At 44.3% G+C, this 26,765-nt stretch overlaps 1 protein-coding gene across 6 annotated transcripts in view; it reads left to right on the plus strand.

Moving 5' to 3' along the window:
- POLL (DNA polymerase lambda) overlaps positions 1–26,560 on the plus strand; it is an 810,864-nt gene extending 784,304 nt beyond the window's left edge. For 4 of the 6 annotated variants that reach the window (XM_069611635.1, XM_069611632.1, XM_069611634.1 and 1 more), the window contains exon 9: positions 24,213–26,558. In XM_069611635.1, the coding sequence (XP_069467736.1) occupies positions 24,213–24,574 (362 nt within the window). In that variant the 3' untranslated portion in view covers positions 24,575–26,558. Of the gene's footprint in view, positions 1–24,212 lie in introns of all 6 variants that reach the window. The other 2 variants (XM_069611636.1, XM_069611637.1) reach the window with 2 other exon arrangements.
- The last annotated feature ends 205 nt before the right edge of the window (positions 26,561–26,765 follow it).

Consider the following 26,765-nt stretch of genomic DNA (forward strand, 5'->3'; position numbering starts at 1 on the left):
GAAACTTTGCAAAAGAGTATATTGCCCCGTCAGATTGATCCTGCAAACTTTGGTGAGATTTTGTCATGGGCGGGAGGCAAAGTTATAGGGGAGTCCCAGAATGTGTGGTTTTTCCCCATAGACGCAATGGAATATATTACATTTTATACACAGCGAAATGCAGCATAAAATATGCAAAATTTTCGACTTTGATGTGTTTAGCTGCGCAGTAATGGGGGTAATTGCTCAAAATCTCCTTAATATTCATCTCCATTCTCTTCAATCTTTATGATAATGACCTAATCAAAGATAACAGAAAATCACTTAAGCGATAAGCCATCTCTAAAAACATTGCCAGACTTGCATGCTTTTATTTAATTTTGGATGAAAGATTTTTCCGCCACAAAATGCTGTAAAATAGTAGCCGTTTTATTTTTAATAAGTATGAGTGAGAACCACCAGCGGAAGAAAACTACACGTATATAATTCATAGCATTAAAGAAGCACCACAGTAATCCCAACTGGCTATTGTGGGGTATAAACAATTCCAAAAAAGGCCAAAGAGTAACTTGGTACTGTGTGCTGTGATGAATCTTCATATGTCGTCCCTTCTCCTGAAATGGGAGCCCCTTTCCATGTGGCCAGGGAGGTGAGGCTGCTACCTGATAGTCCCCCTGGGGGTGATACTCAGCGAGAGGATCACATGGGTGGGGACGTCCCCATGGGCCTCGGGACAACACTCCAGGGAGGTATTGATAATCCGCATCTCCGTCCCCTCTTTCCTCTCAGCCCTCTGAGGCTCCCCACACATCTATGCACTTCTGTAGTGTGGAGGACCCCATCCACGTAGACCATACTGGGACGATGAAGAATGAGACCTAACCAGATGGAGTTGACAAAAACACTGAGATGAAGAAGAGCTGGCCATGAAGCAAAAGCCCAACGTGTAACCAACATACATGATAGTCATCCAGTGCCTAAGCCACACATAAAAAGGACAGAAGGACTATGCTTGCTGACAGATCCCCCTGGAGGAACAGAGAGCCGGCTGAAGGCTTGCTGCGTTGGACAGAAAGGGATGTTGCAGCCTCGCTAAACACACACTGTTACCTATTGTCCAGGTTGGAGAACCGAAGGCCCAGGAGATACCGGGAATCGGACCACATGTTAAGACCTGGACCTTGAATCTGAATGGGACCAGACCTGGAAACGCGGCAAGGAGATGCAGAGTCCACTGACAGGCGTGCCGGAGCCTGCAGCGGGAAGAGGCAATTGCACAAAGTTGCCAGAGCACAACGGTAATGCCATGAAAGGTACCTGAATTACTGGAACGGTTGTGGAGCAAAAAGAGAGCCAAGGAGGTTGTTGGGGGAAGACTGAGGACTCCCATTCCCCCGAGCCAATACCTGTAGAAAAGAAAGAAGAGTATTTAGGCAAATCAGTGCGTGGCAGGTTAGTGAACCGGTCCTGGGGGTGAAGCACAAGAACACAAAGTTGGAGAGCCCTCGCAAAACAAAAGGGGGTTTGGAACCCATGAGAACCTAGGGCCCACAACCAGTCGGGAAAGTCCAGCAACAACAAAGAGGGGCCTGGGACCCGCAAATAGGAGAGAGAATGTGCACAGCAAGTCACAGAGACCACGAGACAAGCTAGAGGGGTCTGGAACCCACATGAGAGTGATAAGTGCAGATAAGTAGTCGAGGATCCCCGGCCAGAAGAAGAAAGACTTTCTGGAATCCTAAAATCGGCAGTCAAGTCTTGCAGGCTAGTGAACCAGACTTGCCATTTACATTTTTGTACTGGAGAAAAAGAACAGAACAGAAGAGACAAGCTCTTCCTGACATTTGAGAACTGTGTTTATTAAGGAAGAGCCTCTGCACTCAGGTCTGTCAGGAGAGTATACCAGACTTGAAATTACATTTGTGAATTGGAGAAAGAGGATGGGAAGAGATCCCCTTTTTGATACTTGGAAATTGTGTTTTGTAAAATACGACAAACTGCGGAAAAGAAGAGGAATGATGACGATTCCCCAGTAATCCTGTTGTGTTTTTGTTTACTTTTGGAGGAGCATCCAACATTAAGAGATTTTAGGTCAAACAAACATTATGCCTTTTCACCAAGAACTAAACATTTCACCTAATATCCAGATCGGAAGGAGCCTCCTTCTAGATATGAGACACACAGTTTTCCTTAGTTAATAGAGTGTAAGCGGCGGCAATAGGTTTTGCCACAGGACGGTGGACATATTATTGGACTAGACATCCTGACAGACTCCTTTTGTTTTTTGAGTTAGGGCAACCCACCATAGAAGATGGGGCCGGATAGGTTTTCTTTTCCTTTACCTCTTTGAATACAGGTCTTTGCCAACAAACATGCCACCACTGTGTTAGACCCGTACGTTTGCACCCTTACACTGCTCACACTGTGGTTCAGTTTAACCAGAACAACGGAAGGAAAATTCAAGAAACAATTCTAAGGAAAGTTTTGGCAAAAGTCTAGTCCAATTATGAAATCCATAATGAATAATGAAAAGTCCTCTAATAATGTATGTTTTCCATAAGACTGTGACACAGCGCAAACAAATCAAAATTGGCCAATGCATTTCAGAACTAGTGCTTCATCAGGTCAAATGATCAGTAAAACGATCACAACAAAGACAAATATTAATTATCCCCTGATACGCAATAATCAAGTAGTAATAACAGAGCATTAAACATAATACACATTTCATGAAACTTCATGTATGTTAGTCGAATGGTATGTAAATAAAGCAACAACCTGTCCTCTATAGGACAGAAGGCAGATTTCATATGTGCGAACAAATTGGTACATCAAAAGGTGATCGAGACAGAACAAAATTAAATAAATCATATAGAAAAAGTGGTGTGGAAAAGAATGACCAAATACCTGTCTCAACCCAAGTTAAGAAAAACTGGTTTATACATTTTTGAAAGTTAAATTTAATTGGAATGCTAGGTTAGAAAAAATGCTGGCTTGTCTGGGAGCAGATCAAGGAAATGATCAAATAAAGTTGAATGCACTGTGATGAATCCTGTGGAGTCATTATGGATTCCATGTCAAAGATCTCCTCCCACATGGAAAGGGGACGGCAACCACTACCTGGTCCTGACCCTGTGGGTGGTATTATGAGGGAGGATCATGTTGAAGGAGATGGCTGTCAGGGATGGGTGGTGACCCATGAGAGATGCAGCATTTGCCCCTTTCTGAGGAAGTGAACCTCCTAATTCCTAGGTTCTTGTTGGCTTGTTGTCACTATACAAATCTTTCCCATTGTAAAACCCCTAAACCCCTTCCTACAAAACACTCTAGGCAGAATGCCATTCATGCCTAATATAAACGTAACACGCACACCTCCCGTCTCTGATGTTTTTGTTCCAAATTCCAAATAAAAATCTTGAACAATATCACTTTAGAAGTTCCACAAACCCTATGAACTCCAACTCCCATAAGGCCTCAAGTACTGAGATGAGGAAGAGGAGGAAGGTGTAGAGGAGCAGGTGGATGCCTCTTCTCTGATCCCCGCCCCCTCACTAACGTCCTATTGGAATGGCAGACGAAGAGCTTCAATTAGGAATCCATGCATGAATCCATGTAACATTCCTATACTGCATTGAGTGTATTCAGCCATTCAGAATATACCCTCACGTTGAGGCAGAGGAAGGATGCTACCAGGAAGGATGTTCCATGCCAAGATGCCAGAATGTGGCTATGGGTAATATGGACGAACTTTAAGTAAAGTCTGATGACAACAGAACGATATCATAAAGAAGATGTATGAACCTATGCCGAAATTATATGAAAATACTTAAGACTGACAATGTAACTGAAGCACTAAGAGAAACATGTACCTAAAGACAAAGTAATCCTGAATATAAAAAGATGAAGTAACATGCTGATCAATAACTGTAAATACGCTGTAATGCAGGGTAAAAAAGGCATATAGAAGCTTGCTAAAAAAGAGGTATATACATAATGTTTAGGACGGCCATCGGAAGAAAATGGAGGACGGCCTGTGTTAAAGGAGAGTTCCGGGACTTTTTTTTTATTGTCCCTACGGGTCGGCCATGTGTTTGTAAGCATAAATCGGTAGATCGTAGGAAACTTTCCTATGGACCTTACCCGACTTTTCGCCCCTTATCGCACTCGAAATCAGCCTCCATTTTGTGATAATCCTATCATTCCGCCGCATCGACCTGGCTCACCTGCCTTTGCGGCACTAAATCAAATCCCCCGCCCCTGAAACAGACTTTATCAAAACATTCATATTCCCCGCCTCTATCCGTGACGTGACTGTGCTGCTTAGGCAAACGCGCCCAGGCGTCTTCTACGCGACTCCACACAGACCCCGGAAATCAACACAGATCAGCTCACAATACAGCGCACCACAATTCGGAATATGAAACTGTACTTTGAAATCAAACCGCAAGATTGTAAATGTGGTAAAGTACATTTATTTGACATCAAATGTTTAGAGAATATTCAGCGATTTGCATTTTTATTTGCTCATGTTCCAAAAAGTTCGTATTGAGGAACGCGATGGTCCTTTGCTGTACACAGGGTCTTAGAGCATCTCACAATACAGCACCACAATTCGGAATGTGAAACCGTGGTTTAAAAGCAAACGGCAAGATTGTACATTTGGCAAAGTACGTTTATTGGACATCAAATGTTTAGAGAATATTCAGCGATTTGCATTTTTCTTTGCTCTCGATCCAAATTAGTTCGTCTTGAGGGAAGCGATGTTCGTGTGCAGTACACAGGGTGTTGGTTTACGATAAAAATAAGCTCTTCTGTCGCACTGATAATCGCATGGCTGTTCCAACAACGAGGCACTAGGCCACCACAATGGTAGGTATGTTGCATCTAACCGTTAGTACCGCGTAAGGGCATACTTGTACTTGGCGATCGTCCCATAAAATGGTCAGGGTGGTAACGTTGTTCACGCGGAGAAGCAACTGGCGGCTGTAGAAGCCGTCCGCCGGTGTCTGGTACTCGTGACACAGACAGTAGTGAATGATGTACCTAAAAACATAAAAAATGAAATTAGTCTCACCATCAGATCCTTATTAAAATTATTCATTTCATAGCGAGGACAGCGCTACTGGGTGTACACAAGTGTTTAAAGGCGTGGCGAGGCATGGAGGGGGGGGGGAGTGCAGGTGGAGAGTGGAAGGGCCCAGGACTGAGGTCGCAGACAGTGGACCAGTTGTAGCAGGGGAGAGGGAGAGAGAAAGCAGAAGCAAAGAGGAAGGTTTTGAGGTGCTTCAGTAAAAGCAGATGTTTCTCCTCAAGATAGTGCGCGGTAGAAAACAATATGCCACATAGAACGAACAAGTACAACTGAACCCGTCTTTAAAGCCACTGTATAGTAATGAAATTGCGGTATAAACTCATCAAAAGTTACTTACATTATATTTGCATTTTCCATTGTGTCTCTGTGTAGGGCAGACCCGAAACACCACTCCTTCTTTGCCGACGTTACTTCTTCTAATGAACGTGGCTCATCGTTTCGTTTCTGAAATTTTATTCATTATCTTTTCTTAGTCTTTCAGGATGGTCCCGGCCTGTCAAGGTCAAATCACAATAGAACCTTATATTGGGTCGTGGGCCGTTCCGCCACCCGAGCAAAACATCAAAGCAGCTGACCTTCACTTTGAGCGAGCACACATTTCTAGTTAGCTGCAGTTAGTTTTAGGGACATCTTGTCTGCGTGCCTTTTTTTTTATTGTCCCTATGGGTCGGCCATGTTTTTGCAATACGGAAACATTCTATAATTTTTGTAAAAATGATTTATATTACTGTTTGGTTTAATTGCAATGGGCCTGCAACATGAGGAGACTCGAGAGAACAGACAATCAAATTACAATCATTTAAACCGTGATGTGTATTTCTCAATGAGCTCTGCTTTAGGTGGACATGGAACAGAGGCAATGTTGGGTGGCAATGCAGTTGTCCCCTGCATAGGTTCGTTCACCACTCCATGTATGTGCCTATCGAGGACATCTACGATAAGTCTCTCAATAAACTCATATTGCATATCCTCAAACACTGGTTTGATCACCCATTGTTTACTTCTTTTAGTGAAGGCCTTATTGTAGCGAAGCGTCCCTAAAGTTCCGGTCGTCCTACTTTGTTGACGGCCAACATTATGGTTATGTGCCAAGACCGCTAAAAGAGTCCGATTTATCATGCCTTCCATGCCAAAATGCAATCTTTTGGGCCTGTACTTGAGGCACATATTGTGGAACACCTCCAAATCTCCTGTGTGGCAGAATTCCGTGAGTCCCCTCAAAGCTTTTGTTATAGTTTTATCAAATACAATCTTTTCAATGGCTTTGTGAGTGGGTGATGAAGGAATCAACCACTTCTTCTTCCGTGCCTCCTCTGTGGACAAATGGCCATGTTCACATTTGTGGAAATGCTCATTTGTCGACCATCGATGTACGTTGCTACAGTGCAACATTACTGACCGCCATTTTTCCAGTAGAATTTCCAACGACCCTTCACATGTTTTTGAGCTCCACCAAAGATGGTTGCTGATTGACTTGGACCACTGTGAAATACCTTGCAATTCTTTTTTTTTACCTGCAGCAGACAATTTTTTATTGATTGATTTTGCAAGATGCCAAACGTCAAATTGGTGATTTATATTTTTGTACTGTTCTCTCATTGTCTTGGCAATTGAAACGTGTCTGTCCGTGGCTATCAGGTCGATCACCATTCCCCGCGATTGTAGTTCTTGCAATGATGCTACAAAGCCAACTTTCTCCATGGCCACTGAGGATGTACTTTGTGACACCTGCACGACCACCGAACTCACAATTTTCTTACTTTCCATGTCCTGAAAGTGGTAGGTGCAGTACTTGGCTGAAAATCCTGGGCTGTCGCACTGTCCATCACCGGCTAGCCTGAAGCGTTTGCCCGCGAATGTACTTTCCATTGACATTTTTTCCATTCTCCAAGCTTCGCTGATGGCTGGAAATAGATAATCGGTTTGGTATTTGTAGAACTGACTTTTCGCAATGAAATGGATTCCCACAAACTGAAAGAAATACTGTAACTTTTTAAAACTTGAACCACTAAAAAGTGCGGCCGCTGCACAAAGTAGATTGCCTGCTGGCAGTTGCCCCAGCATGGGTTGTGCAGACCATGCGAACGGATGATATTGTGTACAGGTGGCATGTATTTTAAGGTTAGTGCCTCGAATTGCACGAGTCACATTAATCAATGGCTCCCCACATACTTCCCCACCAACCGAATGCCCACATTTCATCATCATAATAATATCCATCAAACAGCTATCGAATACAATGAATTTGGCCTCTTTCCTTATACTTTCACTCTGCATCCCAGCTGGTTCGGCCTGTAACGTTGAGGACATGTCACTCGCATGAAAGGTACAATCTCTGATATCGTCTTCCGCTATGCTGAGTGATATTGATGGTGTTTCATTGTCGTCCACGTCATTCTCTTCCATTGCAACATCTGTTCCTTGTCCGGAGATGGGAGAAAAAAACAATGTCTTCAACTTTCGCGCGCTCTTATTTTTTGCGGGTGTGGATTCTGTGAATTGATCTCCGACTGCATCCAAACTACCAGGAGGACATTCACTATCAATGGCTGGTGGTGGTATAGCTCCGTTGTCAATCACTTCATATTCTTCCCATTGGCACGATGCATCTCCAGTCTCAAGTCCCTGCCAAAAGGTTTGACAAGCAACATCTCTCGTTCGCTTCACTGTCTGTGTAGATTTAGTTCTTACACCCACTCGCAACTAGAGGACAGATTAGAAAAGGGATGTTCAGTTTAAACACAACTTACAGTATTGAACTATTGACAGTGAAAGACAACATAATATAGTGAACAGGACACTAACCTTCTTTTGCTTTCTTTTCTTTGAAACTTTCTTGCCTCGAACTTCAACATCTGGACGCTGTTGCTCCGACTCGTGTGTGCATGTCTCCACTTCCTCTCGCGCTGCAACGACTATATTTTCATGATAAGCACATCCATCACTCACTGAGGCTCCATCGACTCCCTGAAACATAGAACTTTCATTAGTATGTATAATAATATTGAAAACACAAAATGTACTTGGGGACCAATACCCATACGTACATCTCAATAGCAAAACACGAATGAACGCATTGTGTAGAACATTCAAACGACAATAGTTCACGCATTGTTGATCTAGTTAGATTGAACTGTCAAGATCCATACCTCGGGCTCCGCATAGACTTCCATTGATGATATTATTGAAGATGACGCTTCAGCAACTCCCTGAAACACAGTAATTGCATTAGTATGCTTTTCTATTTTGTTAAAAAGAACATAAACTTTGAGCAGGCGTCAACGGCTCATCTAAATAGACCTGCACAAATGATCAGTTGTCTAAAATAAATAATGGATATGTAAATATGATTCGATTTGCTCGATCGTTGGAAGTGTCACCACCCAGAGATCTGCATCAACTACTAGGGGTGATGTTCTTGTAGAAGAAGCTCCGTCATCTCCCTGAAACATAGTACTTGCGTTAATAAAGAAGGAAGTATAGCGGATGTAATCACGTCATATGATTTCGCTTGATCGAACTGTCAGTATCCATACCTCGAAATGCATAAGAACATCAAGGGACGATGTAACTGCGGTGCACACTTCTGCAAGCTGTTGCGCCGACCCGTAACTGCATGCTCCCCCTTCTACTTGGACTAATGCTCCATCGACTCCCTGAAACATAGGACTTTCATTAGTAATGAACACAATATTGAAAAAAGAAGACAAATAGGAGGGCGACGACAGAAGGACATATCAATGGCTAAAAACGAAAGAAACATTGTGTGTAACAATCACGCTACAAGAATGCAAGATCTGATGATCTCCATCGATGGAACTGTCCGGAAACGTACCTCGAGCATCTGAGTGACATCTACGGTTGTCGTCAATGCGTTGGACTCCTCAGCATCTCCCTGAAAGACAGTACTTGCATTATTTTGGATAACAATAATTATAACTGAAAACAAAGACTAGAGGACGAGTACAAGGGTGTACCATTAGGTAAAATAATTACACGATCAATTAAAACTATTGATTTACATGCCTAAAACAAGTCAGTGGCAGAATAGCTAAGTAAGATTACCCGATAGGCGCTTGAAGTGGCTGATGACTGCAATAACGACACGGATGGAGAATCTTCAGCCTTCATATTGAGTGGATACATAAATGGGGAAATTATTGTTAGCTAATGCTACACACTACCGCAAGGCCGAGAGATAAATACGTAAACTTGACTCACCAGTGGAGGGATGTGGACGAATAGAGTGGGAATAGCGGTTGAGAGCAATTTTCGCCTCGCTCGCGGTGTTTTCTTCTTTATTAGCAATGATGTGGAGTACATGTCTGGGCTAAAGTGCCTGCTGCAGATGCGGTATCGATCACCCCTCTTGTCCGCAAAGACTTCTAGGACTCTACTTTCTAGCTCAGAGGCTGGATATCCGCAATATCGGACCCATTCTCTTATCTGATCTATTGTCTTAGGGAAAACATGCATTATAGTACCTTCAGATTTGTTATGGGTCTTCGAAGGGCAACCGCCAATGGAACAGGCAGGCATTATGGAAAGTTCTGAAAAGTAAAGATCAACAATTCTCTATGAATACCAATGTGTTAAAACAGTAAATGACACATAAAAGGTTCAATGCAAGGTCCGTTTTGGTTCTTGGAACTATACACGTTATTCACATGCGGATAAGTATTTCAATAACTTTCAAAAAATAGAAAAAGTAATTTGACTAAACTCAGAACATGTGACTAGTTCCTTGCATGTACTGTCGTGAACGAAAAGAAAACATGGATGCAATTTGATGACTACTAGCAAATAGATATAAATTAAAAAATTGGACGCAAAATGATTATGGTACATGGACTTACCTTGACGAACAAACAGTTAGATGCAGGGATCAGAGTAGTTTCTTGTCGTAGAACAGGGAGCAGTTCACAGGTTGCAAACTGACGAGTTTGCTCAAAGTGGTCACGGAAGTTCACAGAGACGAAGAGCAGATAACCAGCACCTTCACGGGTTGACTAGCAAAGCGCAAAGAAGTTCTCATTAGAAATATGAGGTGGGTTATAAAGAATTCGAACCAGGGGTGTGTTTGTGAATGAATGACGTGTATATGTCGTGGCATTATGTGGATTGCAGGGGGCCGTCCAGCGTGAGGGGGATGCTTGGCAGGAGACACGGGGTCTGGAGGTAGACATGGGAACAACAAACCCATGCTCTATAGACCACTTTGAAGTGTACATGGTCTTTGGCACCTCTTGGCCTTTATCGCTCCCTGACAGCTCCACTTGCCAGCAGCTCAAGTACCCCGGTGCGAACTGCCTTTGATAGGGCGGGGGGTGGATCGGGGCGGTGGTCGTGCAGACAAGACACAGGAAGACTCGTGAATGGAGACACACTTATGTGGATTGCAGGGGGCCGTCCAGCGTGAGGGGGATGCTTGGCAGGAGACACGGGGTCTGGAGGTAGACATGGGAACAACAAACCCATGCTCTATAGACCACTTTGAAGTGTACATGGTCTTTGGCACCTCTTGGCCTTTATCGCTCCCTGACAGCTCCACTTGCCAGCAGCTCAAGTACCCCGGTGCGAACTGCCTTTGATAAGGCGGGGGGTGGATCGGGGCGGTGGTCGTGCAGACAAGACCCGTTTGCCGCAGGGCCTCACCAAGGAGAGGCCATCTAACTGAATGTAAGAGGATGGCTGCAGGATCTACTACATGGAAGGCAGGGGGGTGAGTTTATAAATACCTCACCCTCCCAGGAGAATATACACTAGATTCATTTAAAAAATCAAAACAACCATTGTTAAAATATATGTTGGGCTTTATTTTAGATTTTAATTAAACATAAATAATAAACATTACACATTGTAAAGTTGAGGTTGCAGCACATCGAGGGAAAATCCGCGGTATTGTCCACTGTCACTGGGGAAATGTTGTCTAATGGCAAGTACCGCACAGGCAGGTATTACTCTCCGAACGCGGTGTCCGAGCCTCCCGTGAAGCCACCAAGTGAAGCAACGATAGGCCACCAGCCTGTACCACCTGTGAAAAAAAAAGATGCAAACTGTATTAAACTGACCAAACTTTCTTATCAATGTCGATTCAGGTAACACATGTCATTTTTCTTAGAAAAAAATTATATCTAGAAAATGCACTATATGGAACCAATTTACATGCGTTCCAATGATATGTAAATGTAATTTTATATGTGGGAGACGACCATGAAATAGTGGTGGCATCACTGACATCACAAACAGAGTATACTTACTCGTTACTCGGATTACGCGGACGAACAGTGCCACGAAGTTCGTGCATAAGCACCATCATCATCCTCAACACTGTCCGTGAGAGGCAGGCTTCCCTGAACTCTGGCAGCTCGGTGATGCATTGCGGACTTTGCTCGCCTTCCTGCTGACTTTGCTCGCTTTCCGAAATGTAGGCCAAGCACCCGGAATTTTCACGGCAGCAGCAGTTCTCCTCCTCAGTTGGCATTAGCTCGCACCGATTGCACGTGCACCAGGTGGAGACGCCGTCCATGCGACATGGTCCAGGCTCTTCATCCGTTGACTGGTCCTCCCAACTGCCGTCCGAATCCCCATCGTTTTCGCGTGCTTGCCTTTCCAGTAGTTCTTCCTCGGTGTACTCGGGCTCGTACATATACGGCATTATTGTGGCCATTGTGCGGTAAAGATAGTAAAATAATTTACAGAGATGGTACAGGTGTTCACAAGGCCTAGAAGCGGCGAAGGTAGCTGACCAGAGCACTGAAACGAGTCACAGAATACTCAAAGTAACACAGAGAGAGGAATGGAATCGAAAATCTGCTGCTGTATGTTGTGAAACGGTCTGTTTATACTTATTGGGGAAAGAGGCGTCCTGCCATTTCCATGGCAACACGTCAATAGCTGAGGCGCAGCGATTGTTGACACGAGACGTGCTTGAAATGGGCAGTACGCGTCTGCTGATGTCAGGCTCAGGGGCGGGGGATTTGATTTAGTGCCGCAAAGGCAGGTGAGCCAGGTCGATGCGGCGGAATGATAGGATTATCACAAAATGGAGGCTGATTTCGAGTGCGATAAGGGGCGAAAAGTCGGGTAAGGTCCATAGGAAAGTTTCCTACGATCTACCGATTTATGCTTACAAACACATGGCCGACCCGTAGGGACAATAAAAAAAAAGTCCCGGAACTCTCCTTTAAGAATCAACTCTGTTACCTCGAAAGATGAGTCTAGGATTGCAAACTGAAGAACTGATGAAGAAGCTGTTTTCGTGTTCAGAATAAGGGAGTACCTTGGCCTGGGATCAAGGAGGCTATTTTGAGAGATGGGTGTAAGGCACAAAGGGAGTCGAATGAACAGACCATGTGTGTAAGACATATTTCTGCTATGATTAGGAGAGGTGAGGACATTTGCAGGTGCCAAGTGTTGAACAACCACGAAGACAAAAGCCTATGTGAGGTGGAGTGAGCAAGTTTCTCAAGGCCAGAAAGGGTAATGGCACCCTGTTTAATAAAATCAAATAGTCATAAATAAGAGGCTGAAATGGACAAAAATGTGGTCTCCTAACAAGTGACTCGACAGTCAAAACAAGGGCTATTCATTAGAAGCCCAGTTGGAGATAGTGGTTTGCGCATACTCCCTTGAATGTTACAGAACAGTGAGCAGACTACGAGGTCAACCACAAACAAAGGACCTTGGCTAAAGATCAGGTCGATGACACGATGGATTAATTGGGGAAACAAGGAATGAATGAATGCATCTCAAGCACCTAGTTTTCGTGTTCACTCACGTGCTGCTAAAGAAGCTGAAACTCCAAGGTTGGATAGGGTTGCCAACCAATCATAAAGCCTGCCACGCACTTTTACAGACAATGTTGCGTTTACCAATTCGCTGCCATATTCTCTGCTATAATCCGTATATTATGTATGTAGCCAATGAGATATTAACCCTTATTTAATTCTATAAGTAGACTTATTACCCATATTCAATCCCTCCCGTCAATAGGTTTTGCCAGGGGTGTTTCTAGGTCTGGAAAAGATCCGGAGCTACGCTAATTTTGGGACTGTCGGGACTGTGGGCTAGCTAGCCTTTTTGGTTGTAACCCCTCATCTTCTATCCGGGGCTACAACCAAAAGACCTGGGGATATATCCTCCCTCAGCCCCCCCCCAAGCAACGCCGCTGGGTTTTGCAAATGCCACATAGGATATCATAAATGGTGTAAGTAAAGGTCTATAAGACCTATACATGCAAAATAAGGAGTGAATATGCATGCATCTATTTTGATAGCTGTCATATCTCCCTGCTTTCTTTCATTGAGATTAAAGCAGTATTTTACCATCTTCCTTGGGTCTGTCTGGTTATTTGATCTAAGATATTTATTGGTAATTCCATCTAGAACATAGAAGACGCTTCTAAGTGCCAGAGCACATGTGGTAGCAGAGGAGGGTTTTGGCTAATGACCTAGATCTAGGCCCAGTTCCAGACCCTGGACGATCGCCTGCTCCTTCCATTGGAGAGCATAGCGTAAAATAACACGTGTTTCAAGATTCGGTAACTGGATTTTTGGGGATTATAAAGAAGAGAAAGGATACCTCAATTTCACGGGCTCATGAGGGCATGCACACCGTAACTCCACATAGGAGGATTAAGGATTCCTGAGGCATAGAGCCAATAAGAAGTGCATCTATTAAACTCTGAAACGGAGTAGATAATAGGAGATGAGATACATTTACTAAGAATAGAAAAGTAAGATGTGCGTAGGGGAACAAATTGAAAGTGCACATGTGTAGGGGGTGTAATATGTTTCTATAAAGTTTTCTGCATCTTTAAACTGATAGATATAAAACGATAACAAAAATAAATAAGTGAATTTTGGTGCTTTTTTTAAAAACAAAGATTTGACGTCAATCAAAAGGTTAAAATTGGATGAAATGAAAATACAAATAAGAGAACCTTAAGTTACTAAAAAACAAAACCATATAAAAATAATTGCTAGAAAGTGTAAATGAAGGAGCAAGAATAACAGTGGTACAAAGGGTTTTCAAAATATTTTGATCCATGGATTACGAGCGGCGATTGATGGTGCTTGCTCAAATAGATTAAAACGATATACTTAATAAACCTAGTGAGAAGAATAACAGACTGGGTAAATATTGGCAGTCTAAATTGACTTGTCACTATGGAAGAAACACCTCTTTTACACTTATGGAGAACATTGCCGAGATATACAGTCAAAATTAGGAAATATAATTCCGAGTGGGTCAAGGGCACGACTAATAAAAGGCTTATGTCATGGCCTTCAGGTTATTTATTATCAAAACCGATATTGGGTCATATGACAACATACTTACATGCCACTCATAAAGGAAAGAAGTTGGAGAAAAGGTTGGCAGTTTTAGAACTCTGGAAAATGTATCAGAGTGAGAAAGAAGATCCAGCTGAGAGGGAGTGGATGCTTAATCAGCATAAAGGAGAAGATGTAATGCCTTTGGCTCCTCTTTCACCTCCTGAAAAGCAGTTGTAAATACTGCAGAAAAGGGTTTTTATCCTTTAAATTTGTCCATCAGGGCATGTTCTTCAATCTGTGTGCTTCGAAGATCGTTTTTTGTGCTGGCGCTGCAATTCCAATACCACTGTTGCCTAGTGGGGCTGCTTACTATTGTGGCCTTTCCCTCTCGAATATGGCCACTGCAGTGCTTCCAGGCACCGGAGTGCCCCATCTACTTTCATCTGTGGCTGCTGTGATTGGATTATCCACAATCCAAAAGCCAATCGGTGAGCCGGAGGTGAAAGCTGGCCCACCAACAAAGGCCCTCACTACGGACACGTGTTCAGGCGTACGAGGGCCTGGAGGCCCCCCACCTCTTGCCCCCCGAATCATGAGGAGCCCCCCACTGCAGCCGGTGCCCAGATGATCTGTGCCCTTGCACATCCAAGCACACCCAACATTGACACGTGAGCTCTCTCACTGCCTCCTCCACTAACAAAACCTGAACAAAATAAACTCCCCACTCAAACTTTTCTGCCTTGATCTAATCCTCCTCTTCAATGCATTGCGCGCTAATTTTGATTTGATTTTCAAACTTAGATGTTGTGCATCCTAACATCCTGCACCCTATATTGTGCATTGCATTTTGTTCCCTGTTTTGGACTCTCAAACGCAGGTGTTGTACTTTTTAACATCCTGCACCCAATATTGTGAATTGCGTTTTGTTCCCTGTTTTGGACTCTCAAACTTAGGTGTTGTGCATCCTAACATCCTGCACCCAATATTGTGCATTGCTTTTTGTGCCCTTTTCTTGACTCTCAACGTATGCGTCGTACTTCTTAACATCCTGCACCCAATATTGTGGATTGCATTTTTTCGGCCCTGTTTTGGACTCTCAAACTTAGGTGTTGTACTGTTTAACATCCTGCACCCAATATTGTGCATTGCGTTTTGTTCCCTGTTTTGGACTCTCAAACTTAGTTGTTGTGCATTCTACCATCCCGCACCCAATGTTGTGCCTTGCATTTTGTGCCCGGTTTGTGACTCTCAAAGTTAGGTGTTGTGCTTCTTAACATCCTGCACCTCAGATTGCTTTATATTGTGTGCCCCGCCTGTAACCACGTGAGCGCCCTGTGAGTTGGTCCAGAACTTGTAGTGCAGCTTCTCCTCTTTCCTTCAACTATCCTCTGCCACCATGATAGAACCAGTGTTGAATCCTTTTTTTTATAAGTATACAGACCATCTGAATATCGCATAATGGGCTGATGAGGGTTTCATAACAAAAGTGTACATTGTGGAGGGGAGCCTACTAAATCATAGTGTCTTCATAAAGATTTGAAAGTGTTGAAGAATATAATTAATGGCTCAATAGAAAGATTCAGTGTTTTTGAGGCTATGGACAACAACCTTGTCCATGTTCTCCTTTTGTGAATGCAGTCTGCTATCTCCATCCACTAGATGTGGTCCCAGGTAAGTACTAGACATAAACATTTGATAAGCATTATACACGACCCCTGGGGAACTCAAACTGTACTTGAAAAAAACCTTCTGGGGATAAGAGTTATTATAAACTTAGTTCAATAAATGAGTGCAGAGTTACACCTCTGAAAAGCTCTCGAATAAACACTCTCTCGAACTCTGATCAAGAACCTTTGATGGTTTCTGAAAATGTGCTGGACAAGCCCTTGTTTCCCCATAAACGAGACTGCTTGTGGGTGTGTCTGAGCATTTGTTTACACTGCATCTAAGTATACTTGCAAGTACATTAAGTAAACTATTCTTCGAAGGGATTGTGTCCTCCGACGTATTCCTTATCTTAGATAGATAGAAATCCTTCAGCTTTGCTGGCCTCGGAAAATTTTTTCGCCAGAGGGCGCTGCGCGTCGATGATCGCCGAGTCGATGACCCTCGACGGCCTCCGTGCCGACGTCGACGTCATCCTGCCTATAAAGGCCGCGCGCAGCGTCCGTTGCTCAGTTCCGTTTTTCCGCGCTTCGTTGTGCCTCGGAACACCGTTGCTCAGTTCTCGTCAAGATAACGTATATAATAACTACTATTTACCTCGATATCGATGGCATCCTCCTCCGACCCGACGACCCCTCGGTCCGGTTTCAAAAAGTGCCGAGACTGCGGGAAGAAAATGTCGTTGACGGACCCTCACAGGGTCTGTTTGTGGTGTCTGGGAATCACGCACCAGAGTTCGGAGTGTGAGGAATGCCTTTCCATGACGGCGAAAGCCTTGAAGGAGCGTAGGGGGAAGCTCGAGAGAGGTAGGTCAACTTTAACTTCCTCGAAAGCTTCTTCGGTAGAGTCGAGACGTTCGTCTCCTCACCATAAAAAACACTCTCGATCTAGATCACGAAGTGGCTCCCACCACTCGTCGACATCGAGACACTCGAAGAAGAGACGTAGGAGATCCCCTTCGTCATCTTCGTCGAGTTCTCCTGAGAGAGTTCATTGCCCCACAAAACGCAGCTCGCAAGCTGAGTGGGAGGAATTCAGGAAAAAGATGCTAAGCGTCTTCGAGAAAGCGGCCTCGTCCCCCTCGAAGACAGCTGAGGGTGATACCCCGGGTAAAAAACCCAAAAAATCTAAACGCCGCGAGTCGCAGTACCCGGCGGAAAAGTCAACCCGAAAGCGCCTCGAGCCATCGGGAGATAAAGCATCATCGACGCCATCGTCGAAAACTCCTTCGAAACAGAGGTCGGCGCCATCGACGCCGTTGTCGAAGGATTCATCGGCGCATCAGTCGATCGAGTCGACGCCGACGTCGACGCCGATATCGACGCCGGTGAAGGAAATAACCACGGCTACTCCACAGCCAACGGTTAGACAAAAGACCTCCGACTCGACGCCGAGAACGTCGACGTCGTTCTCGAGCAGGACTCCGATCCTTTCGAGTTCTTCGAGGCCTAGTACACATTTCTCGACGCTTTTCACGGCGCCTTCGAGTACTTTCACGTCGGTGTCGACGACATCGACGTTTTCAAGGCCTGTGATGATGGCTCCTTCTGCATTGGAAATGGGGTTTATACCATTCCAAAAACCAATGTATCCCCCTTTAACCTCGATTTTTGAGGAAAGGGAGGATTCAGACCAAGATATTGATTTACAGAGGACCACATCACCAGAGCCAGAGACTTTCGCCTCTGAGGAAGGAAGATTAAAAAATCTTCAGGATGCACTTCAGGAAGCTAGTGGCTTGGACACTTCTCCTGAAGCAGAATTTATCAAACCAGACCCAGGAGAACATGCGGAGACTCCATATAGAGCTCTGATGTCTAGAATCATAGAATTTATGGGTTGGTCTGCACCTTCTCCTGCCTTTCAGCAGGATGACCTCACTGACATACTGGACAAGGGCCCACAGGAGGATCCTGTGGTTCCATTTCACTCTGCTCTACAGAGAAGGATTTTGACAAACTGGGAAACGCCAGAAATTATCCCGGCAGTAAATAAAAAACTGTCAACAAAATACAGGGTGGCTAGTTCTGACCCTGAATATTTGTCAAAACACCCTACTCCTGAGAGCTTGGTTGTACAGGCTGCAACCTCATCAGGCAGCACATCTGCATACCCCACTGCTCCGCAGGATAGGGATGACAAAAAGTATGATGCCATGGCTAAGAAGGTTTTTTCTGCCTGTAGCATGGCGTTAAAGTCTATTAACGCGACCTGTACGCTCGCTAGGTTCAGCCACACCCTTTGGGAGTGCGCTTCATCAGCGGCTGACTGCCTCCAAGAAGGAGAGGAAAGGGACGCATTTTTAAACATCATCAGGGATGGTAAAGATGCGATGTGCGAGACCCTACAAACTGGCCTAGATTCTGCTGACAGTATCAGCAGGGCCATGGCGGCAAGTACCACAATCCGCAGGCATGCGTGGTTGAGGAAGTCTGGTTTTGCCTCTGACGTGCAGACCAGGCTTTTGAATATGCCCTTTGACGGTTCTACCCTCTTTGGAAAGAAGGCGGATGACAGTTTGGAGAAACTGCAAACGTCCAAGGCAGCAGCCAAGTCATTGGGAGCTGCTATCCGTCAGAATACCTTTCGTCCTTCGGGATCATCGTGGAGAGGACGGTCCTTTCGTTACTATTCCTCATATGGAAGGGGCAGGGGACGACCGGCTCAAAGAGGCCAAGGAAGATTTACCCGTGGTGGACGGGGTAGGGGAAAGAAAGCCGCACCCGCAGGAGCAGGAGCCACTTTACCTTCGGCAACTGCATCAGCCGCTTCAAAACCACTCTGAGGTCTCCCCTCACAGAACACCAGTAGGGGGCAGGTTAACTCACCATCTGACGGAATGGCAGGCTATTACGTCAGATGCTTGGGCTCTGGAGACAGTGGCCCAAGGTTACTGCCTGCCCTTCCTACATATCCCTCAGAGTCATCCACCGGGGAACAACCCTTTGAAGCTTCCAGATCCGCTCCTCTTGCAGGAGGTTTTAGACCTGCTAGAGAAAGGTGCCATAGAACTGGTACCTGTAGCGGAAAGGAACAAGGGTTGGTACTCCCCCTACTTCATAATACCGAAGAAGGACGGAGGACTGAGACCCATCTTAGACTTACGGGAATTGAACAAATTCCTCCGAAAGGACAAGTTCAAGATGGTGACTCTCTCTCAGATCCTTCAGGCCCTCCAGCTTCAGGACTGGTTGGTATCTCTAGACCTCCAGGACGCTTATTTCCATGTGCCGATCCATCCCAGGCACAGGAGATACCTGAGGTTCGCAATTGGCAGCTCTCATTATCAATTTCGAGTTCTGCCATTTGGGCTAACCTCCGCCCCGAGGGTCTTTACCAAGCTAATGTCGGTTGTGGCTGCAAGTCTAAGGAGGGAAGGGATTCATGTCTACCCTTACCTAGACGATTGGTTGATCAGAGCTGTATCTTCGGAACAGGCTCAGAGACAACTAGATTATGTTTGCCACTTCCTTCACAAGCTGGGCTTCTCCCTCAATTTAAAGAAGTCACAGATGATACCATCACAGAGACTCCAATTCATTGGAGCAGTCCTGGACACTTCCCTGGGAAAAGCCTTGCCACCAGAGGTGAGGGCTCGAGATATTCTGCAGATGGTCATCAGATTTCAGAATGCCCAATATCTCCCAGCCTACGACTTTCTGAGGTTGCTAGGCCTCATGGCATCCTGCATATTCCTCGTGCCGGAGGCTCGCCTGAGAATGAGATCCCTCCAGTGGGCACTGAGAACTCAGTGGTCACAGTTCTCAGGAAGGATGACAGATCTCCTTCGGATCCCGGTCAAAGTAGCCCGAGACCTTCAGTGGTGGGCCTGTCGGGAGAACATCCTGAAAGGAGAAATGTTTTGGCAACCATGGCCGGAGATAACAGTAGTCACGGATGCCTCACTCACGGGGTGGGGAGCTCACGCCAACGACTTGACCATCAGCGGTCGTTGGTCTCCATCGGAGTCCAAACTACATATCAACCTGTTGGAGCTGAGAGCCATCAGACTAGCGCTGAAGGCTTTTCTGCCGTCTGTACGGGGAAGAAACGTCCTAATAATGACGGACAATACAGTGGCCATGCACTACCTCAACAAAAGAGGAGGCGTAGGCTCACTACCACTGTGCAGAGAGGCGATGCAGCTCTGGTTTTGGGCAATTCAGGAAGGAATCTCTCTATCGGCAATTCACCTAGCCGGAGAGAAGAACTTGACAGCGGACGCTCTGAGCAGGCAGAGCACAGTCTCTCACGAGTGGGAGATAGCTCAGGAAGTCCTTCAAGAGATCTTCGCCCTTTGGGGAACCCCTCAAGTGGATCTGTTCGCCACCAGTATCAACAGGAAGTGCGACAGATTTTGCTCAAGGGAATTTCCCCCGAGAGGAGCTCTAGGAGATGCGTTCGTAGTGGACTGGGAGTTCCCACTTCTGTACGCGTTCCCTCCGGTCCCTGTCATTCCTCAAATGATCAGGAGGTTGAGAAGGTTTCGGAAGACCATGATCCTAATTGCCCCGGATTGGGCCAGGAGAACGTGGTACCCGGACCTTCTAGACATGTCCATCTGCCCTCCAATTCGACTGCCATACAGAGAGGATCTTCTCTCGCAGAAGGAAGGTCAGGTTCTCCATCCAGCCATCAAGACCCTCAACCTTCACGCTTGGTGTCTGAAAGGTTGAGGTACAAGGATTGGGACCTTCCGGATGATGTTATGGAGGTGTTGCTTTCGGCCAGAAGGCCGGCAACTAAAACTCTATACCGCTGCCGTTGGAACAAATTTTGCAGCTGGTGCAGAGAAAAGAATATTGAACCCTTTTCTTGTGGTACACCTATGGTGTTGTCATTCTTACTTTACCTGGCTAATTCAGGCCTACAGGTTGGCACAATTAAGGGCTATCTCGCAGCGCTATCAATCTTTAAGCGCACTGCAGAGGAGCCTTCATACTTCAAAATTCCATTGGTAATACAATACCTAAAAGGATTAACTAATGTTTATCCCCCGAAACCTTTTCAAGTTCCCTTATGGGATTTAAACCTAATTTTAAACTTCCTAAAGGGTGCCCCTTTTGAACCACTACACTCTTGTTCATTGAAGCTTCTCACCCTCAAAACTGTTTTGCTAATAGCATTGACATCTGCTAGAAGGGTTAGCGAGTTGCAAGCCTTATCGTGTAAACCTCCACATACAATCTTTTACAAGGACAAAGTTGTTCTTCAGGTGAAGCCTAACTTCCTCCCGAAGGTAGTCTCGGAGTTTCACATCACTCAGAAGATTATATTACCTTCTTTCTACCCTCCTCCTCATCCGGGGAAGGAGGAAGAGAGACTGCACAGGCTGGACCCTAAGCGAGCCTTGAGCTTCTATATCAGCAGATTGGCTAAGATCAGACAAGCAGACCAACTCTTTGTAGGTTATGCAGGACATAAGTTGGGCCTTCCAATAACAAAACAAACCATCTCCAGATGGATTATTTTAGCCATTCTGGAGTGCTACAAATTGGCAGGAAAGGAGCCTCCTCAAAATCTAAGGGCTCATTCTACCAGGGGTATCGCAACATCCTCAGCCCTTCAAAGAGGGGTGCCAATTCGAGATATATGTGCGGCTGCCACATGGTCGTCCGCACATACATTTACCAAATTCTATAGCCTGGATTCCTCCTCTAGTCAAGAAACTAGATTCGGCAAGGCTGTGTTACACTCTGTCCATTCTGGAAGGGTAACATAACTTTTATTACTCCCGCCTCCAGTCACAATACCACTGCTATGGGAGTCTATCTAAGATAAGGAATACGTCGGAGGACACAATCCCTTCGAAGAACTAGTTACTCTTACCTTGTAACGTTCTTTCGATGGGATGTTCCTCCGACGTATTCCTTATCGACCCTCCCATCCATCCCCGCAGTATGACTTCCTGTGGGTTTGCAGCCTATGCTCCTTCAAGGTGATTAGTCTAATCCAAAAACATTACTGGGGACTACAAAACGGAACTGAGCAACGGACGCTGCGCGCGGCCTTTATAGGCAGGATGACGTCGACGTCGGCACGGAGGCCGTCGAGGGTCATCGACTCGGCGATCATCGACGCGCAGCGCCCTCTGGCGAAAAAATTTTCCGAGGCCAGCAAAGCTGAAGGATTTCTATCTATCTAAGATAAGGAATACGTCGGAGGAACATCCCATCGAAAGAACGTTACAAGGTAAGAGTAACTAGTTCTTCCATGTGCATTGTTAAAAGGAGTGCATCCCCAAATAGTGCTAAGGAAACCTTTCACTAAAGTTTTTTCGCTGGGTACTTCTGCCTGTAAATCAAATAAAGCTTTGCTCAGAAAAGTTTTGGTGAGCCAGCACAAAAGTATTGTAAATCATGAAGGAATAGCCACCTGCCTCATATTTGAGGCACAGTTTTTTTGAGTCCTGCACTGCAAATTTCTCCATATGAATCTGTTAATTGATGTATCATAGTCACATATTTGTGTGGTATCCACATTATCCCTGAAAAGATGTAAAATGGGCGATATCCTGTAATATTTTCTGTCTTTGATTCATTAATTAAATATCTGGAGGCTTTAATTGGTCATCTTCAACTCCTCTTTCCTTCCTCCCTCACATTCAGGACCTTGCCAAGAAGGCCCACTTTCAACTCCACCTCCTCAAAGGAATTCTTCCTTTCCCCACATTCTCCCAGAAGCTCAATGTCTCTAGAGCTCTGGTTCTCTCTAGCCTAGACTACTGCAATAGCCTTTTCCTTCTTCTCTACGACCCCTCCAGCTAATCCAGAACAGGGCTGTGAGACTTATCCTTGGCCTCAAGCCCAGGGACTGCCTCTCTCCAGCCCCAAAAACTCTCCACTGGCTCCCGGTTGCTGCAAGGATCAATTTAAAATCCCTTAACATCATCCGTAAGGCTGTCTGGAGCCGGTGACCACGCTATCTGCAACTTGCTCTCACTAAATACTCTCCCTCCAGATCTTTACTCTCCTCCTGCACCAACTCCCTGTGTTTCAAGCGCTTCGCTAAACAGCGAGCTGGTGGCCAATCTTTCCTCAACAGGCTTACTCCTATGGAACAGCCTCCCCCTTCCTCTTTGTCTTGAGCCGGATCTCCTCAAATTCCGGAAACTCCTCCAGACTTTCCTTTTCACCTCCTCCTTCCCTTCCTCCCTCCTCTGCTAAACCCCACAGTTGCTGAGATTGGTGACCATGGCTTTTATGTGTCCTCTTGGATCCTGGCCTCCCACATCCAATCGTGGTCAGCCTCCACCCACTTGCAGCACTTACCTTGGCACCCACTGGCCTATGCCACCACAGGCCTGCACTTACATATTTATTGGCAGCTGACCACTTTCACCTAGGCACTTACAGATGCTCACTCCCTAGCGCTTCCCCCTTGGTACACCTTGCACTTCCCCTACTACTCCCTCATCTCCCCCTCTCTCTCTCTCTCTCTCTGCACTTGAACGTTCTGAATGCTCACGAGGCCTATTAGGTCCGCCTCTAACTTTCATTGTTAAATTTGATTTTCATTCCCTTGTTCCCTCCCTGCCACCTTTTGGGTTCTTTGAAACACAATTTACTTGATGTATAAGTGCCTTACAAATGCACAATAAATGAAATAAATAAATACTTCAGTAACCATCAAAAACATCCATGGATTCATAATTGGGGGGGTGAAGCGATTATTATGGCATCATTGGCATATAAAGCTCTGTTACAATGACCCTGTTGTATTATCAAGACACGTGATAAATGTTATGTTTCCATATATATATATATATATCATACTTACCTGAAATTTGCAAAACGCGCTCCTAACAGGACCTATCAAAAGCTTTTACTGCATCTAAAAATTAAGGGCCATTTGGGATGCTGTGGTTTGATCTTTATCAATAACTGAATAAATAAAATGTGTATGGTATTTGTCCCCTGGCATACACATGTCAGTATTGTATATGTCTGAGGAACCCACTTTCTCTACTTTTTGCTGAATGAAAATAAATTATCTGATCGAAATAGTAATATACAAAGCTTGTTGGATCTACAGCTCTAGATCTCATTGACTATTTTTGTGGTTGTGACTTATTGTACGTTTTTTTAAGATGCTTGTTTTTGCATCATATAAATACATTGTATATTTGTACAGTCCTCTTATTGCCTCCCATGTGTACATTTGCTTTACACTCAGGCCTTTCTTGTTCTGTTGTGCAGGTTTCTTGACCGATGATTTGGTGAGCCATGAAGATAGTGGAACCCAGAAGAAGTATATGGGAGTCTGCTGCCTTCCTGGACCAGGGAGGAAACACCGAAGGCTCGATGTCATTGTCGTGCCATACAGCGAGTTTGCATGTTCTCTTATGTACTTCACTGGTTCTGCCCATTTTAACCGCTCCATGCGGGCTCTGGCCAAAACAAAGAGTATGAGCTTATCAGAGCACTCATTGAACAGGGATGTTGTCCGCAATGGGACTCTGAAGGTCAGCACAGGGTTTGCTCTACCAACCAGATCTGAAAAAGATGTGTTTGAGTTGCTTGGGTTGCCATTTCGGGAACCACATGAAAGAGACTGGTGAAATGTAAAGCCATCTATTTGCCTTCTTCTATTTGCTTGCTGAAACCAGCCTTGTTCTTCGTTCTAAACCAAGGGTGCTCTAATCTTGTAAAGTAGTCGTCACTTTATTCCTATTTTGAAGATCTAGGTTCATGTACACAGCTCAGTTTACCAGTATTCTACTTCAAATAAACCACAAACACCTCTAGCTTTAAATTTAAAAACATCACACGGTGTAAAAGTATCTTAGCTCTGCATTACTATGTGCCTTTTGCAGTGCTTGGACGATTTTACAGTTTTGCTTCTGTAAGAAGATGGAAGTAATGCGTGACGCCATATATGAAGGGACCAGAAAATCGCAAATCTATGTTTTGAATTGTGTTAAGCAACAAAGAAATAGATGCTTAGCTTTCTTGACTTTTGCACTTTTTTATTGTAAAAAAATGTTTTTAAGTGTGTTAATTCTCCTTGCTGCTGACAACTTTGAATGTCACCAAAGGTCCCGAACACTAAATAACGTTCACTAGATGCCTGTGGCGGAATGGGATCCTTTCTGCAGAGTTCCAGCGACTCCTTCACTTTGTCAGACATTTTTTCTCTTGTACGAGAAACGGGCTGTTTATTTAGATACTTCTATGGAATTTGATTGGCTTTTTGTACAAGTAGCCCTTTCTGCAAAAATATGCTTTTTAAATGGATGCCACTTGTACCCCAAAATATGCAAAAAGGTTATCAATGCATGGTGGATCTGGCTTTTTATCTTGGTTTATAGATCATTGGCTAAAGACTAGCTTTGAAAGTTTTAATTGATTTTAGTCAGGTTTTATAGACTGTAAATTATACCCTAAAGCGCTGAGTTATTCCTTTTATTTATGGAATCGTCCTTTCTGCGATTTGATTGGTCAACCAAAAATGGAAGGCCACATACAGCACATCCTTCTTATCCGCCAGTTGTTTTGCATCGATCTATTGTTTAATGTAGCCAACTCTGATTCTAACACCTCATATGCAGATTTACAGCATGATTCGGTCTACATTTTATGAAGTGACACATAATTTTTAAAAAAAACTGTTAATGATTCTCCACTTGGTATTCTCTAGAACCAGAGTAAGGGTTCTTTCAGGCAGATTGAACATCTAGGTGCTGAAAATTCTTTAGCAGGAACTGGATAGGAGAGCTCATTTGACAAGATTAAATTCCGTCAAAGCATAAAGGCCTTTGATTGTGAATTTTGCTGTATTGAATTGCTGCTTCGACTGTTTCTTTGGCATGTTCTGAATAAACTTGGATGTTGAGGTTCACATAATGCACCCAGTTGTTACCCAGGCCCAAAATGTTTGTGCAATTGGGAAGCTCTGGATTTAGCAGTTGTTTTGCACACTGAAGACGGGAGTTGAAGTAATGTCACTCTGTACAAAATTACTAATTCTAGAATATGCACCTTGCAGCAGCATGGCATTTCTGGTTCTCAAATTTGCACTCAACAGCTGATATATCAGAAAAATCCTCTACCAGACACAGACTTACCTTTTCAGCAACTTGATTCCTCTAAGACTGATTAATGGAATTGTGAAATATTCCTAGCTATGGAGGAGACTTTGATATCCCTCAAAGGAGCATGGGTGCTTTTTTAAAAGTTCAATCCTAATTTTGACTGATTTTCATTTTTCCATTATTTCCTTAATTATTGTGCATATTGAATATTTATTAAGAATGTATGTATGTAGTTTATCTTTTAAACAGACTGAAAATGCTTAATGTTATGTCAAAAACAAATGTTTTGGGCAAGCGATAAAATGAAATTATTTAAAATAAATAGGTTTATTAAAAAATATTTGAAGACCTGACTTTTTAATGGATGAATGCAAATATGTTGTAATTCGTGTGATGATCAGCTGACTACCAAATCATCTTTAAATAATTATTTACAGTCTGACTGTGAAACTAAAAGTAGTAATAACAGTATATTTTACACTAGACATTTGACCTACAAGCAAGTGCTGCATTTTAAGTATACATATTTGTAAGTTGTTCAGTTGCCTTCTGTGTAATAAGAACCTGTCTAAACCTGGTAAGCTAAAATCGTGTGTTCTTGGAGCAGTAAAAACCATTCCCTTCCTGCACTTAAGTTCTCTTTTCTGCCGTAATTGTAGTGCTTAGAAACCAGCTATTCTAATCTCTCCTTCCTCGCCATATCCCACATCTTCTGAAA

The sequence above is a fragment of the Ambystoma mexicanum genome, chromosome 8 (genome assembly GCF_040938575.1).
Source record: "Ambystoma mexicanum isolate Mex_15411 chromosome 8, UKY_AmexF1_1, whole genome shotgun sequence".
In the NCBI taxonomy this organism is placed as follows: domain Eukaryota; kingdom Metazoa; phylum Chordata; class Amphibia; order Caudata; family Ambystomatidae; genus Ambystoma; species Ambystoma mexicanum.